Source organism: Pyxicephalus adspersus, chromosome 12 (genome assembly GCF_032062135.1).
Source record: "Pyxicephalus adspersus chromosome 12, UCB_Pads_2.0, whole genome shotgun sequence".
Taxonomy (NCBI): domain Eukaryota; kingdom Metazoa; phylum Chordata; class Amphibia; order Anura; family Pyxicephalidae; genus Pyxicephalus; species Pyxicephalus adspersus.
Genome location: NC_092869.1, coordinates 39,355,424 through 39,372,720, shown reverse-complemented (window position 1 = coordinate 39,372,720; position 17,297 = coordinate 39,355,424). Strand labels below are relative to the sequence as shown.

At 38.8% G+C, this 17,297-nt stretch overlaps 1 protein-coding gene across 3 annotated transcripts in view; it reads right to left on the bottom strand.

Annotated features, from left to right (window-relative positions):
• Positions 1 to 9,308: 9,308 nt before the first annotated feature.
• BCL11B (BCL11 transcription factor B) overlaps positions 9,309 to 17,297 on the bottom strand; it is an 86,389-nt gene continuing 78,400 nt past the window's right edge. For 2 of the 3 annotated variants that reach the window (XM_072429102.1, XM_072429104.1), the window contains exon 3: positions 9,309 to 15,630. In XM_072429102.1, the coding sequence (XP_072285203.1) occupies positions 13,631 to 15,630 (2,000 nt within the window). In that variant the 3' untranslated portion in view covers positions 9,309 to 13,630. The remainder of the gene's footprint in view (positions 15,631 to 17,297) is intronic. The other variant, XM_072429103.1, reaches the window with a different exon arrangement.

The following is a 17,297-nucleotide window of genomic DNA, read 5'->3' as shown; positions in this document are numbered from 1 at the left end:
TGCTACATGCCAAATTTGGAAAACGTCACCTACCCAGCATGGCATGCATGATATGAGACCTTCATGAGCAATCTCAGCAGAATGAAATTGCTAAATGGAGTGTTGTATGTGCTGCCATAATGTTCAGGTATGCACTGCATTATCGTACCCTTTATGACCTCCTCCAGTGCTGGTCCCATTGGCAGTCGTGGTTTAAACTAGTCAATGGTGCTTGTTCCAGGCTCCCATTCTCCTTGGGGCCACGATAAAACTAATGCACATGGCTGCAATGCTATGTTAATTTTTATTGCAATAATCTCTAATTCATTCTTATTCCCTATAGGTGGCCATGGGTGAGATGTAGAATATACTACATATGGCATCTCGGCTGCAAGTACCCCATTCGGGCACAGGTCACCGGTAAGCGCACCACCACACCACCCATATTAACTAGCCCTAAATAACACATTTCTAAAACATTTCAAGTGCTAGTCTTTAGTCTTTGAGTATAGTAGACCTAAAAACTAAAAGAAGATTGTATTCCATCCATGACAGCGTGGAATGGCTGCATTGAAGTGGATTTTTTTTCTTGTTGCTCCTGTAGGTAGAATTAGAGAAGTGGTATTGACATATTCCATTAAACGTCTAGTGCCCTCTTCACTGCTAAACAGAGCATCCAGGTACATAGTAACAAGGAGTCTGAATGTCAGGATAAACCAGAAAATAGATCGCAGTGCGGCTTGTTACAAGCAATGCCGATGTCAGGGTACAGGGGACAACGGACAAGCTTTAGTCTGCCTTTGATTTAAAGGGCTGCTCACACAGAAAAAGATGATCCTGATAAATATTGGTTGTCTTGCCTTTAGTCTTGCATAATTGTACCAGGGAGTAAAATTGACTGCTTGATTGTATTGCACACTGGTAGCTTTCCACAATGTGCATTAGAAGCTGCAGCATGTCAGATGGAGACCACCTCATTTCCAGGCTGGGGGAGTTCCAGCATCATTCAGTCCCTCGCTTCCAAGTCTAAACTGTCCCTGGGCGCTCCTTTCATTCCTTGGACTTTGGTGCCTTCAGCAATGAAGGCTCAGCAACACAAATGGGCAATACAATTTGCCTTGGAACACCCAATCCTCCAGATTGACACCAGCCTTTGAAGACCTTTTGCAGCTGCCCTGGCAGGGGATTTTATTTACTTCAAATCAGCCTCACAATACTGTAGGTGAATGTGAGTTTTTTCTTGGGGGGCAGTGTAGACCCCCATATAGCACAGGGTAACAGTGTATTGATGCCCTAAGATAAGCAGCTGGGTGCACAGGGGTATTTTTGTGAATTGTACCCATGTTGCACATAGGGTTCACTGCAATGGCACCCATGTTTTTTTTATCAACAGATAGTCAGCAGATCACGTGCAGCAAATACAAATGATTGCTTTGGTGGCACCAACATGTCATGAGGTCACTAGAACTGAAGCTGTATCACTGTATGGGGACTCGGGCGGGAGATAGGGACTAGAGGATGGAAAAGGATGGATCTTCAGCAACCTGGTTCAAAGCTCATCATATACATTCAGTTGATTTGTTTGATGTAAATCTATTGAAACTCAAGGAAAAAGAATGATTCAAAACTGAAAAAAGATGGGACTTTAGGGCCACGATAAAGTACTGACTTGTGATTTTACTTAATATAGATCAAACAGAAAAAATCAACTAGTGTAACATTACATATTAAATCATATGAAGCAAAACATGTTTCTTGTGTGAGTCTATAAGTAGACCAGTAGTAAATCTTACACTGACGCGTTTCACATTTTTAGGCTTCATCAAGGGAGTTTGAAAAACGAGACCTATTATATGAAAACACACATTGGCGATACTTTGGAGAAAGTAGATATCGAGGTTGTCTGTGAATATCCAGTTCTGGAGTTGTCCCAAGGGTACCTTGGTCTCGATAAATGGTCTTAAAGATGATCAGGGTTCACAGCCCGGATTTTGGAGGTGCTGTTCTTTAATTGGAATGTTGCAGCAAGGTTAAGGAAAGCTTTGACAGAACTTTTCTACCTGCAGCAGCCTAATTTTTAGAGATATTTGCAGGCGAAGCATAAGGTAGAAAAATGAATATAGCACAGATAATCTAATATTGTGTTTGCAGGTCTTTTATAAGATTTATGGGGCTTTAACAATAACTTGGCAGCTTCTCCATCAGAGCACAGAGTTTACATTTACAAATTCCCAGTAACAGGTGACACCGATCTCACAGGACATGTGAGTCAAATGTTTACAAAGACAGGTCACACTATTACACCTTCCATGTCACAAGGAGAAAACTTGGTAAACAGGTTTATAATATACTGAGTAACACCCCAGGCCACCAGGAGGAATAAAGGGCAATTCTACTTTTGTGGGTCTGCATTACTATATATGACAAACTCCAGGCATCGCTTCAGTCTTGTACAACTGTACAGGCTGCTTATTCAGATTGCACTGCACACTGTGAGCTTCTGAAAATGTACATTAGAAGCTGCAGGAAGACAAATAACGTTCATTTTTTCCTGGCAGGTGTACATTCAGCTTCATATAGGCCTTTCCTCCACAGTTCGACTGTTCCTGGCCCACTCATTTCATTTATTAGATTTTAGTTCTTTTAATCATAGATGCTCAGGATTATATGTGGCCTTTGATCATGGAGGGAGCAGTGGACCATTCACTAAGCTATGCGTCTTACCTGAAGTGGAAAAAAGTAAGATCACTGGCCTGCATCCCAAAACTATTTTAACATAATTACAAACCTTTTCACACACAAAATAATCTATTTAAATCTCATATTTAGGTTAGTTGGTGAGTAGTTGGGGTTGACACTTGTTGATACCTGGACTCCTTGGATTGAAGATGTGGACTACAGGGGCTAATGGTTAGCTGGGGTTTACATTTAGTGATACCTGGACACTTTGAATTACACGCCTACAGGGTTAATGAAAATGCGGATTAAAGAGGTTGGGGGTAGTTGAGGTTGACACTCGGCGATACCTGGACACCTTGGATCAGATGTACAGTGTTAGAAAAATGCATAAATTGACTACAGGGATTGGTAAGGTAGTTAACCTCGGGCTTAGTGGATAGTTTGGTTAATTCTTGGTGATTTCTAGACACCTTGGATAGGATGCCTACAGGTTTTGAAGCTGTAGAACCACAGGGGTTGATTAGCAGTAAAGGTCAACACTTGGTGGTACCTGGACACCTTGGATACATGCCTACAAAGTTAATGAAGATGTGGACCTGTGGTGGGTAGTTAAGACTGAAGCTCTGTGATACCTGAACACTTTGGATAGGATGCCAGTTAATAGAGATATTGACCAACAGCCTTGACCAACAGGGACGTGGACTGCCGGGATTGGATGAGTAGTTGGGGTTGACTCTTGATGATACCTGTACACTTTGGAATAAATGCTTACATACTCAATAAAGATGTGGACTGCTGGGGTTGGGGGGTAGTTGGGATTGACTCCTGGTGATACCTGGACACCTTGGATTAGACGCCTACAGTTTCAGTGAAGATGTGGACTGCAGGGGTAGGTAGGTAATTAGGATTGGCACTTGGTAATACTTAGAGAGGGACCCCAACCAACTACCATCTATGCAACATTACATCAAACCACACATCATCCATTTAGGGTTTCCATCTTATTAAGGTCTATATCTCCACATGGTGCTGAGTGAACACCTTGGGCAGCCAAGATATATATTATACATACGTTTCTAGTACTTTTTGCCTTTGCTGGAGCTCATATGTAAAATTCAGAGATTATTCAAGTTATCTAATTGAAATGTGCACCTACTAGGGCACAGTGATAAAGTGACCTTACAGAAACCATTAAAATTTCTGCTTCAAAGAGAATATTTAAAATAGTCTCTCTTAACATACTTTATTCAAAAGACTTCATGAAAGGTGGTTGTATGGCCGCAGTAAAGTATTACATTAGGGCATAAGACCTTATAGTTTTTTTTCTGCCTAGATAAGGTTTATTTTTAGGCCTTTTTTACTGATAAATGACTTAATGACTAATATAAACCAGAAATTAAAGCTGCTTTGAAAGGGAGTATAACATGTTAAAGGAGAGGAGATCTAAACCCTCTTTGGGGCATGTTTGGCTGGTGTATCATAAACAATTGCTCCTTTTTCAATTCTTTTAAATGTTTTTATTGTTTCAGCTGTCATAAAAAACTAAATAATGAAGATATGAAATATCAAGTGTCTTTTTAGATTTAGATTGTATAACGATAAATGGTAATTTGGTTTGGGGTCTCCCGTAACATATCACTAAAGGTTAACTGAATCTACCCACCATACTCCATAGTCCACTTATTCATTAACTTAGGTATTGTGTTGGCACTTGTCTCCATTTAGTGTTTGTGGGATAGGATAAAAGCATAGGGGCAAACACGGTAGGGAGTTGTCACTCAGAAAGTGCCTACATTAGGACCATCATAGCATGAAAAGAATAACCAGTATTAATTTAACGCACTGGAAACACGAGTGGAAATTTAGAAACCACATTCAAATGTTAAAGCTTATTTAACATGTTAACAATTGGCTTTAGCTCTATTTTCGTCATCAAAGTTCTCTTAATGTCCTAAGATCTACCCTTGATCCTGTAGGGTTTTCCGTTGTATGTAATAAAGTTAATGAGAAAGTAAACATTCCCCAAGCTAAGCTAATGGTAGTTGGTTACATCCAGTTGGACTTTCGTTGTAGGGTTGAAGACATTTCACCAGTTATCCGTGTAATTTGATTAGTTCTGAACTGAGGAAGCTATTTGAAAGATTGGCACAGGATTTTCAATATTACAGAACCATTTTTAATGTAATTGACTACTACAAGCTATACGAGAACCATCACAAACAAGTGTATACGAGTAGTCATATCAACTACCCCTTATAAATAAAAAATGCTTGGCTTTTATGGGCACCAACACAAGACATTGCTTTTCAGGGTTTGATCACTCAAGTCTATATGTTGTGTTGGAAATTACATTAATCATGTGCACACATTTTATTACTTCTTATACTTTTATTTTTGATTTATTCATTGGGCAAAGTGGGGGAGAAACCTTCGAACTTCAAATGTTCCATGGTACAAATTTGTTAAAAACTCTCATTACCTTACAATACATATTTTAATCATAAAATGTTTTAGATGTGTACTAATCATGATGTGATAGAATTTCAACCTAAATTGCATTTTATTGCAAAAAAAAAAAAAAAAAAAGGAGGTATGTGAACGGAGCATCTAATTTGACATCTCCCATGGTATGGCTAGGTCTATGGTATGTGGTTTTCAAAGAACATCCAAAGCTTTGTTGACCTCCAGCTGAACTCAGGAGGTGCCATCTATTTCCAGCCTATTAAGCCCTAAGATTTGGGATAAAGTGGTCAACATCATCCCTCAATGGTTAGTAGGACTATCCAATGGGTTCATACTTTGCTAGGGGTCAAAACGAGGTTGGTAGCTGTCCGGAGGCCAATAAATAATAAGGTTTGTTGGGGTTAATTAATCTTTTTAGATTTCATTAGATCTTCATGCCAGTTAGCAAAAGGTTAGTGGCAAGTGTTACTGAAAATTGGATGGTCAGCCAGCATTATGGGCAGTCTTGAGTTGCCTCTTTCATCAAGTCGTACTGGTCTCATCTACCAGTATGCTTTGCGTTGTGTATCTGTAACTTTTTACCCTTCTCATCATGGAAAGGATACAGGTAGGTAAAGAATTCCTATTATATCATCCCATAATGAGCTCACTGCCTAACCTAGGGAGCCAATACATTCTCAATTTAAAGGTAATATTCGTATTATTATTCATAGTACTGTTGGTTATAAGTAGATTTTATTAAAGCATTTGGCATTTGGAGGTTGATGAACAACCTAAATCTTCATGAAAGGGTTAATAAACTAAAAAGTTTGGGGACATTTGCTTTATATGATCCTTCTCAAATGCTTTCTAATGCACTCGAGAAGAGGCTTCCACTTCAGCAGCACTAATAACAGAACGATATCCATGCTGGAGAACCCATCTTGCACCGACATACCGGCACACAATACATTTAGGTCTGGTAAGACCATTTTAGCATTCACTATCCATCCCCATTAAATATAAAGGACAGTCTATGTGTTTTGTTCTACAAGAAGTGTTAACAGCCTTGTCCTATTACTTTAGAAGACTGCAGCGTGTGGACTTCATGACATGCCTAATCAGTTTGACTTTTTTTCCCTTCCAACTGCCTTTTGACTGCACAGCTTTTAATAAATTGATTTATGTCTGTAAGAGTAACAAAGTAATGTGAGCGTCTGACTTGACCTTATCGATACTTCTATCAAAAGGAAAACCTAGCTGTAATTTACACTCAGCTCTGAGCCAAGCACTTCTACTGTACTTAGTAACTCTTATCAGCGACAATTTAAAGCAAACCTGTCACCCAATAAAAAGTGTCAAAAATATGTGAAGCTGTCAGAGCAAGGGCCACATGATGACTGCACATACTGTACCTTCATTCCTAGCAAGGCTTCTTCTGAGTGTCCAGGCTGACTCCAAACACAGGCACACGTTGCTTGTATTACTTGGCTTGGCTTCAAGTCAGAGATTTCTCCCAAACTCACAATACAATGTGTGTATAAGTGGCCTCTAGCTTATTTTTTATACTTTATATTTTAGGATTTTTCCATATTTTATGCTTTTGTTTCAGAAGGGCTTAATATAGTAACTAATAGGGGTTAATTTACCAACTGGATAACTGAAGAAAAGTGACTTTAACTTATTCAGTAAGCTAACATTTCATTATTTTGAAAAAAGTGAACACTCTCAAAATAAGGAAGTTAGTTTAGTGCAGTGTTCTCCCCAGCCCCTTTTAGCTGGGCGCACCACCCAGCACTTTTCACCAACCACTCGGCTGTTTTTAGGTGGTTGCTGAAGGCAAGGCCACTCGCCTACAGCTTCTTTCCACCCAGCTTCTGGGGAGGACTAGGTGAAGCTGTAATCACTATGACCATGTGTTGCTGTGCTAGCAAGAATCTGATTCTCTATGCTCAACTTAGTAGTTCTGCACTCTTCACCAATGATCCATATGAGATCTAATTTTGTACTCTTCTTTGTCTTGTGTTCTCCAAACATTTTATGGGTAGTAAATGAGTAAATTGGCAGGATGTGGAGTTGTCTATATCACTACATGCACCCAGACAACAATTTTTGCACTGGGTCATACCCCATCCCACATGTGAAGTTTTACTTCCCATACATCACACCGATCTGAAAATAGTAAACCCCAGTTGTCCCATGGAAACTAAGCTTTAATGCACCCATTTTAGACCAGCCTAGCGGAAAAATAAGGAAGAGGAGTAACCATTCAAGCCTTCATAATAAACTCTACATGTGCTTGTTATACACTCAGGAACTCAATAAAAAGTAACAATATTCCCATACAAAATGTATCAAGTAGTGTTTATCCTTATGTCCATTCCTAGTCAGCTAAAGTGTATTTTTTCCTGGCATTACAAAGAATATGTAGTGGAGTTGTTCCAGTTTAAGTACAACCATTGTTTGCAGTATTTTAGGTACAGAAGTAAGGTTCAACCTATTTTGATGCCTGTGCCCAATTGGAGAGATTTTCCCTGTTTTCCTGTGCTGGTGACGTAACAAAGATTCAGAGGAAATCTCTCAAAAATATTAAGAATTTCCATCCTAGACAGCTGTCTCAGGTTCTAATGGAAAATTTTCCTTTAACTCTTGTTTAGTGCTAATACCAAAATGTTGGATTTCCCATCACTTTATTTCTTAAGGATGATGATCAACGGGACAAGTAGCGGGGTAACTCTCCCCAACTGGAGATAGACAACAATACAAGCTTTGCAATGGGTAGAACTCTTCTAATTTTTTAATTTGTTGACATCAGAATTTGAGACTGACCTGTTTTGACTGTTTGACATACTCATAGGTGTGATTTACTAAATAAATGTAGAATGTTGACTCCATTGAAGTAGTGTTTACTTCATGCAAGGGAAATCCATAGTTCTCCTGCATACGATTGGGTAATTGATGTGAACTTTGGTTCAATGGGCTTAGTGAACTTTATACTTGTTAGGTAAGATGATACCTTAGACCAGGCTATTATGTTCAGGTCTTAGGGAACCCCTTCTAAAACCAATAAATTGTGCTTTATTGGGAAAAAAAGCCTTTTATGTTGGTTGCCAATAGAAAGGATGCTCCAATACAGTGGTGGCTAGGATGCTAGCTTTATAGACAACCTAAAAGATCATGAGTGTCATGTAGCTGGCTCGTACCATAGGTTTGGCTCATGGCTTTGGCGTCATCAAATATGAGGTCAATCAGACAGAATTCAAAGAATCCCCGATAACTTTTGAAGGAACCATAGAGTTTTATGGAACCATGGGTGAGAATAGCTACCTTAGACTTTAGTGTGTGTTCAGGACTCCTAGCTACATTTGGAGGAGCTATGAGGTTCCACAAAACCCTGTTGGGAATGGCTACCTTAGACTTTAGTATGTGTTCAATAGAGAATTCCAACCTTTGAGCATGGCCACAGTTCAAGGGACACCTACCAACCTCTGGAGTAACCCTAGGGTTCCACAAAACCGTTTCAGAATGGCTGCCCTAGACTTTAGCATGTCTTCAGTAGAGCATAGCACCCTTTGAGCAGAGCCGTAGTTTAAGGAACACATAGCAACCTTTGGAGGAACCCTGAGGTTCCACAAAACCCTGCTTATGGATGGCTGCCTTAGACTTTAGCATGTGTTCAGTAGAGCATTCCAATCTTTGAGCACCATCCAGTATGCTTAGGTATTGTATTCAAAAGGGAGAGGTATTGACTGATAATCAGAAGGCAGAAAGTATAAATGTTTCATCAATCTTCTGCTTATAAGCCAAATCTAAGACAATTTTGTAGTTTTTAATCTTTTCACACCGCTGGTGTTACAGTGACATGTTCGAGGACAAAATATCTATGTGCCAAGCTTCCATCTGAACCAGTCAGCAGATTAACGCAGTGAAGTGAACTTATTCACACCCTACAAGTGACACTGACGCCAAGCCCTACATAATTAGCAGTTAAAAATTACCTTTTTTTTTTTTTACCCCTCTTCTTTTACATAAACTCAATTATTTTCCACAGTGTGTAACATCGTATATTACCAGTCAAGCTCTTGCGTCTTCAAACATTTCGCTTTACACATTTTTTTAATCATTATTTAAACCATTAAAAAGATGTTTTACAATTTCCAGAATAGTGATAGAAAAATAAGTAAACAAAAAAAAGAAGAATCGTAAGATTGTCAAGTTTAATGTCCAATTTATTTTTCTTTTTTTTTCCTTTTTTTTATAACTTGAAAATTGGAACAAGCTTTGTTTTTTTTTGTTTTTTTTTTTTGTTTTTTTTTGAACGAGCGTACAAATGAAATGAAAGACACATGCTGAACTCAACAATGTGACAGTACGGTAAAGAAAGACCATATTCTTGTACAGGTAAAAGAAACAATAAATATATTCACCTAGCCATGTTGAAAAGACCTCTAGCCGTCCCAACATTTTATCCATAATAATAATAATAAAAAAAAAAAGTGCTCTTGTTTTTAAAACAGAGCGCATATTCCAAGCAATAATAAATAGTTTCAAACTTGTAGTAAAAGACAAAACCTCCAAAACAACAAAAGCTCATACAATAATAGAAAAAGGTAATAAAAAATATTTTGCCTTGCCGTACAAATGCTAACAACTTAATTGACGTTAATTTTGCTTTGCAGTTCTGAAAATACAAAGAGCACCATAATGACGCCTGCGATACACAAAATGACGGACTGTCTTATCATGGGCTGCGATGAAACACTGGTTACCACTATAAGAAATGGGACTTCTTGTTATTGTGCTTGTATTTTGATTTGCAGGTCATGTGGGAAGGGGATAAATATTTTTTTTTTATTACTGTAATCCAAAAACATCACATTTGTGCTTGTTGACTTGGCTTGACTTTTTATTACATTATTGGCGCTATAGGCATGGAGTAGAACTCACTCCATTCCATCAAGAATCATTTTCGGCTTTTGCTGGTTAAGGGTACATATTCGAAAATATTGACCTTCTGAAATTTTGTGTTGGGCGGCCCGTATCGGAGAAGGTTGCAAAGTAATACCAGCACGAGATTGTCAATTTAGAATTCCCAATATTTAATACATCTAAGGAGGGAGCAGGATTTCATCACAGCCCATCAAACATTCAGGAACTTTATGGAATGTACAAAGAGCAAAGCAGACGCTAAATGGATTGGCAAGAACTGGGTTTGGGTTAGGTCCTGTTCTAACGGGATCGGATGACTGTGCCTGGACCGAAAACTGTTATTTACAGCTCTGTCATTATTATCAATTAACAAGTTTGTGTTATTCAGGGCACCATGGGATGGTGGGGTTGGGAGTAAGGTGGGGTAGAAAGACTGAGAATAATTCTCTATAACAGGTTTTCTTGGAATTGTCACAGGTGTACTGTACGTGGAATGTTCCTGTAAAATTTCATACAAAAATTGAGAATATATTTTACATGGGTATCTAGTACTAATCAGTCAATACCTGCTAAGGCCTTGATACAAGGTCCAGGCACCTTATGAATTACATCCCTGCATGAACAGTACTTTTTTTGTAGGCCCAATCATGAAAAGAATGCACAACTAATATTTGTGGCGAACAAAATATTTAAGACTTTTTTATGTTTCAATTACCCAGAAGCTGTCAAACAACTTCATTTTATTCTCTGTACATTAGGACTTAAATTACAAATGTTTATTCATTTCCTTTTTTTTTTCTTTTTTTTTTTTCTTTTATCCTGCCAAATTAAAAAAATATATTATGGCAGCATGTGTTTTTTTTTTCAAATCCACTAACAAAAAGGTACATTTAATCCTTTTAAAAGGACAAGCGTACAGTTAAAAAATTACAAGCTCCGGTAAAAATACAGCAAGTGCCTACATCATGTGAACCAATCAATATCAATATCCATTCCAGAAGGGGCAAGGGGTGGGAGAAGGAAAAAAAGAAGGAAATTAAGCACAGTTCAGAAACGTGATTTTTTTTTTCTGCAAAGCAATAACAATATTAAGCACTTTTTTCTACTTACTTTTTCTACATGGTGTAGCAATCACCTTTTATTCCCCAAATACAAGTTTCTATACAGTTTGAAATAAAAAATAACACCCAAGGCAGGAAAATAAGTACTAAAACTCAGACTTTACAATTACAGTGACAAGAACAATGTAATAGACCCACCATTAAAGTTTTTTTTTTTACTGCAACATTTTTTTTCAAGGAATTTTTTTTTCTGGTTTTGTAAAATGCCCAGGCATTCTCCATTATTACAAATACTGGTCCACTTTTACAGTAATCAAGAAATTTTAATATATATAATATATACTAAAACCCCGTCACCAAAAGAAAATATTATAAAATAAAAATAAACAATATACACATGGCCATTATGGCATTTTATAACCTATTAAGCAACTTTGAAAAGAAATGATCGTCCAAACACACATACACACAATTATTTCGTATTTTTTTCTTTTTTTTCAAACCCTTGTACGTATTGAATACTGTAAACGTATTTTAAGACAGAGTGCACTAAATTTACCATTTAATAAAAAAAAAAAAAAAAATAGCCGTTGTTCCTGAATTGTTTTTTTTTCCCCATTCAACGATAACTGGTATGTTGTGTCATTTCATTTTCAATTCAGCAGTAAATAATTTTCATTCCGTTTTCTAAGCAGCGTTGTCCTGAAAAGAAACACAGCTGACAATAAATCAGCTTTAAGAAGGTTCAAACTTGTGCTGAGTAAACATCTTCGTTAGATTGGGTCTTATGGCAATATTGTGTCCACTATGGTCAACCAGATTTTATTTTTCTATACGTAAATGTGGCTTTTTGTTTTTTTTTTTATTGTTTTTTTTTTTTAAAGAAATGTAAATTTCTTGTATTACTATTTTTAAAAGTTCTTTTTTTTCTTTCACAAAAATGTTTTGCATTTTGTCTCAAGAGACTCACATAGGAAGATCAGTTTTCAAGGCACTCACAAAAAATCGAATGGCAGTAGACAAACCGTCCAATAAATTATATATATATATCTTTTATAGTGCCAGCATTGTGAATGCCATGCTTAGCAACACTGGCACTTAATCTCAGGTGTTCCCTTATTGTATCCAACCCGCCATTGGGTTGCGCAGGAGAATAGGCTGTAATTTCTTGTTCAGAAGCCATGGAAAACATAGAAACTCAACTTTTAAAGTGCGGTCAACAAAATTTAAATGGGTAACCTTTCGTTCTCAGCTGTCCTCCTGATGCACGCAAAGACAAAAAAAAGAAAACAAAAATGGAAAAACGATCTTAAAAGCAGATGTCATTATCATTGGAACGTTCATTATTTAAAATAAATAACATTTGAAATTCATAGTCCACAATAATTTGAAATCAGCAACCAATTACAATGGCATAACTCATGTACTGAACTGTGTGGATGACCCTTCAGCTTTTCAGCACTGAGTGAACTGCAGGTGGCTTTAGCAGGTGAAGGTTTAACAGTGCATATTTAACCAATTGCTTACCAAGTGGCCCATACAGCCCTTTGAGTAGGGAGCTGCAGGGACACTTCCGCAGCAAAAAAAATTTAATGAAAACAAGATACAAAAAAGGACATGTGGGAGATTGGATATTTCTCAATGCTGTGCCTCTCAAATTTTTCCAAATGTAAAGACAGTGGAATAAAAGATGCATTAAAAATGCAAAGGGTGCAGACAATGGATTGTGATTTGCACACTTATAATTGTCAAGTATATCAAGTTCCTCAAACATTTCAGGTTGCATTTTAACTGTTGCATATGAGATCCTATCATGCAATATAAGTGCTAAGACTTTATAGATTGTAATCCGCTGCGTAAATATTCTATCTGACCCCATTTTAGTAAAATGGCAAGATAAAAGAAATAAAAAAAACTAGAAAAAAAAAAAAGAAAAAAGCTGATGGCTTCTTTTCAAGAAATTACAAAAGGTTTAGCTTAAATTCCAGAAATGTAGCAGCCCAAAATGATAATTTAAGATACAATTCTCCACTACTAGGACAAACAGGCTACTACTGCAATAAGTGGGGTAAGGGTGTGGGAAATAACAGGATGGGGGGTTAACCCTTTTTGTCCTGCAGGGGGCTGAAATTTTATTGTTACATAAAAATGTGCTGGTCCCTGCAACACAAGAGAGGTTTCAAGGTTTTTTTTTTTTTTTAACAAGGATGCACGACAACAAAAACAATTTAAAAAAAAAATATAGAAAGAAAATCAAACAGCAAAAAAAGTACCTGCACATGCCAAAATGACAAATAAAACCCAAATAAATACAGAAATTATTGCACAGTTAAAAGGCTCCAAAAGTTTTACTGCCTTATTCAACCCTCAGGTTTAAAAAAAAAGAACTGCAGACACAGGTTGTATTTTTAGTGCCACTTTGCGACACCTAACATGTTTACGCTAAGTTATGTTTAAGGAGGCAAGTTAATTCAGCTTTTTCTCAGTTGGCAATAGTTAAATCTGTACAAATTTAAACTGATTTAACCCATCTAGGGGCCTTAGCTTCTTTCTGCCTGCTCAATTTTCACGTCATTTGTCAGCAAGTGTTCTCCGTGCCACTTTTTCATGTGTTTTTCCAGGGTGCTGTAAACACTGAAGGGCATCTGGCAAATGTCACAGCGGTACACCTCCTTACCTATCTGGCCATGTGTTTTCATGTGGCGCGTCAGCTTGCTGCTCTGTGCACATGCATAGTTGCAGAGCTCACATTTGTAAGGCCGTTCCCCCGTGTGGCTCCGGCGATGGACCGTGAGGTTGCTGCAGTTCTTAAATACTTTGCCACAGAACTCACATGTGTCACTTCTCCTCCCTTCTTTAGAACTGGGTCGACCAGGGCCTGGTCCACTGATGTGAGGTGTACTGCCCCCGCTCGCTGTCCCACTCCGCCCTGAGAGACCCCCGTCCAGCATGTCACCCGGTGGAGTGGAGAACCGTAGGCTGCCATTTTCTGAAGAGTGTTCAGAAGAAGTTGCAAAAGGGGATTGTCGAGAGTCTGTGAATCCTAGAAATGGATCTTTCATGAAGTGCCGTGATGCTGCATATCCGACCAGCCACTGCGAGTAAACGTTTTCGGAAGGGATTATCGTTGCTGGTGGTAGGTCTAAGTCTTTTTCAATTTTTATCCTTTTGGAGGAATTATTGAGACCAGAGCCAGAAATGGGCATGGGTTTTCGAGGGAGAAGACCTGGGAAGGGATCACCTGAGCCAAAACTTCTTCCATTCATGGCCCCTTCTTCGTTTCGGATAATCTCTCGGTCATCGCCATCTTCTTCCCCTGGAATTCTCCGGCATAAATCTCGTGGGTCAGAGGACCTTTTCATGAAATGACTTCTCTTCTGTTTATCATTAAGCATGTCATTATATTGCTGCATGCTTCCCAAGTTTACATTCTCCATTACTTTACCAAGCACGAGGGACTTGTCGTCATTTAGAGGTTTGGCCCCATTTTCCCGATTACGACTAATTTCTGAGTCCATACTAAAACTTGACTCTGGTCTACTTTCATTTTCTAGCTCCTCCTCCTCTTCTTCCTCCTCTTCTTCTTCTTCTTCGTTTTCATGGCCCAAAGATGGGTCACTTTCATTTCTAAAATCTGTCTCGTTGGACTTCCCCCCTTCTCCAGTTAACTCACTAGTACCTGGCTCTGGTGAGCTTGTGGCAGACAGTCCATCGTCAGACCTGCCAGTCATAGAACCGGCTTTGTGCATATGTGTTTTCATGTGGCGTTTTAATTTGCTTGCCTGTGAACATGCGTGGTCACACAATTGACACTTATAAGGTTTTTCCCCCGTGTGACTACGACGATGAACTATGAGATTGCTCTGGAACTTGAATGTCTTGCCGCAGAACTCACAGGACTTGCTCTTGGCCTGGGTTTGTGGTGGCGTTGTACTGCTTGGGGGCATGGGTGGCAATGGTGGGGTACTCATAAAAGGGGATTTAGGGCTTGGCTGAAAGGGATTTAATAAGCGATGCATAGGATTGCCACGGTTCGGAGACACTGGAGGAGGAGTGGAGTTGTTCCCGGCCAGTTCTCGAAGCCTTCGGGAAAAATCCATTGCTGGAGATTCAATTGCCATTGGATTTAAACGCATAACTCTGTCAAAGGCACTGGGATGCTGGGCAACTAACCCCATTTCTTCAGCACTAAGGCGGTGCGGGTCCAGATGATGGCGAGGGGGTGGGCTGAAGAGTGGCGGCGTGTTTGGAAGCCGGGCCTCACCGAAGCCTGGATGATCACGTAGAATGGGTCCAGTCATTCGCAGAAGGTTAAAGGGGTTGCTGTCTCCGAGGAAGTTCATCAAGGGGGATGGTGCAACAGTCTCCGGTCCCAAAGGTGGGGGGATGGTAATTCGAGGGGTGAGGGAACTGCTAGTGGGGCTGGTCTCCAGGTAGATGCGAAATCCATGTGTGTTTTGAGCATGCTGAAGCAGGAACCAGGCGCTGTTGAAAGGCTGCTTACACGTTGTGCAAATATAGCTGGTAGGCTCATCTTTACCTGCAAGAAAAGAGAAGATTTTTAGAATATTGGGTTAGCATTAAGGACATTTTCAGCATATCTAAAATTACTCTTATGTAATACATCAACTAATACTCATTAAAAACAATCTAAAATAATCCAAAATGCCTAAAATAATGCACCCATATGGAAGCTTTCACTTGCTCCCCTACCACTTTTGTTTAGTTCATGAAAGCACAAGAAAAATTCAGTGTAAGTTTAGAGTTGCTGCAGCCATAGCTTACTGAGGACTATAAATACTTCATTGTGACAGAGCTGACTGGTCCTCTTCCATACCTGGAAGAGCTGTGTATCTCCTCCAGTTACCCAAAGTGGCAGGAGTGTGAAAGAAAGTATTTGCGGAAAGGGAATTGTGGAGTTAAAGCAAACCAAAATGGGCAAAGCACATATCTGCTTTCAGAAACCACTTAAATGTTCAAAAGCATTGTTTCAAACTAAAATTTAAATTTTAACCAAATTATATAGTTTTGGGGCTTTATCATTTTTACGATAATCTTTATACACTGTGACTCACTGCCAAACACAAAGGTAAGTGTTTGCCGATAGACTCATATCACCGTCTTATCAGCTCAATGCTGAGATCAATATGTGCATAGAAAAAACAATTCCTGATCAATATACTTCACCTTAACACATTTACATTGATTTTTTAATATACTGCAATTGCGCGAATGGAACAATGGGGCTCAGCTGAATCCAATATTACGGCTTATCTGTTACTAAACGTCTATACTTGTCACTAGATTTATTTTAGATCATTCACAATGACAACGATTTGCTGTTCAGAGAGCATTATGGGATGCTTTTCTCTGTCAACATGTGAAAACAGCACCGGAGGACCAAGACATTGCAGACTATGAAAATAAATATTGTACACAACCCAAACCAATTATATCAATGGGGTTTTCCAAGAGTAAAACTCTTTTTACATATGAAAGTTGGCTGTTTAATGATTTGGAGAACTCGACAGGCTGGGTTTGAGTATCTATTGCTATGCTTCCTCTTATGATTGTTCTACTTTACTTTGGCAAACCTCACACAGCCATTATTTCTCATTTGAAAGTTGACCCGAAGACTGTGAATCACTCACATGACCCTGAGCTAGTGCTTGCTGGCAAACTTCTTCTCACAGTAGACTTCTGAAATAAAAGTGCAACATCTTTACAACCCCAAGCTGTTGTACCCCACCATGTAACAGTGTGGATTAACAGTAGTTTTTACCAAAATTCACCTTCATGAAAGGTAGCAAGTGAAGGGCTGTGGAATACTAAATAGACTCTCGGTTCACATATGACCCAGTTCGGAGGGTATAAGTATATTTGGCTGCATCTCCCAATTACCTGCCCATCTGGTAATTTCAAGATAAGGGCTTGGTCCTTATCCAGCCTCAAGCCTTTCCTTGAAGTCATTAAGTTAGTCCGCAAATCAGTGAATATACTCTCCCAATGAGTTAATGGAAAGCGTGTGTGGTCATGTAATTTCTTGACCTTCAGTACTCTAAGCTATCTGTAAATCCCCTTTCCCACCCATATGAGTTGTGTCATGGCTGATGTTGAAAGCTAAACATCCTCGTCAAGCAAAGAAAGCATGCAAAGGCTAGTTCACATAGGGGTCAGGAGGTTCAGTTCATGCAAGATGATTTTGAG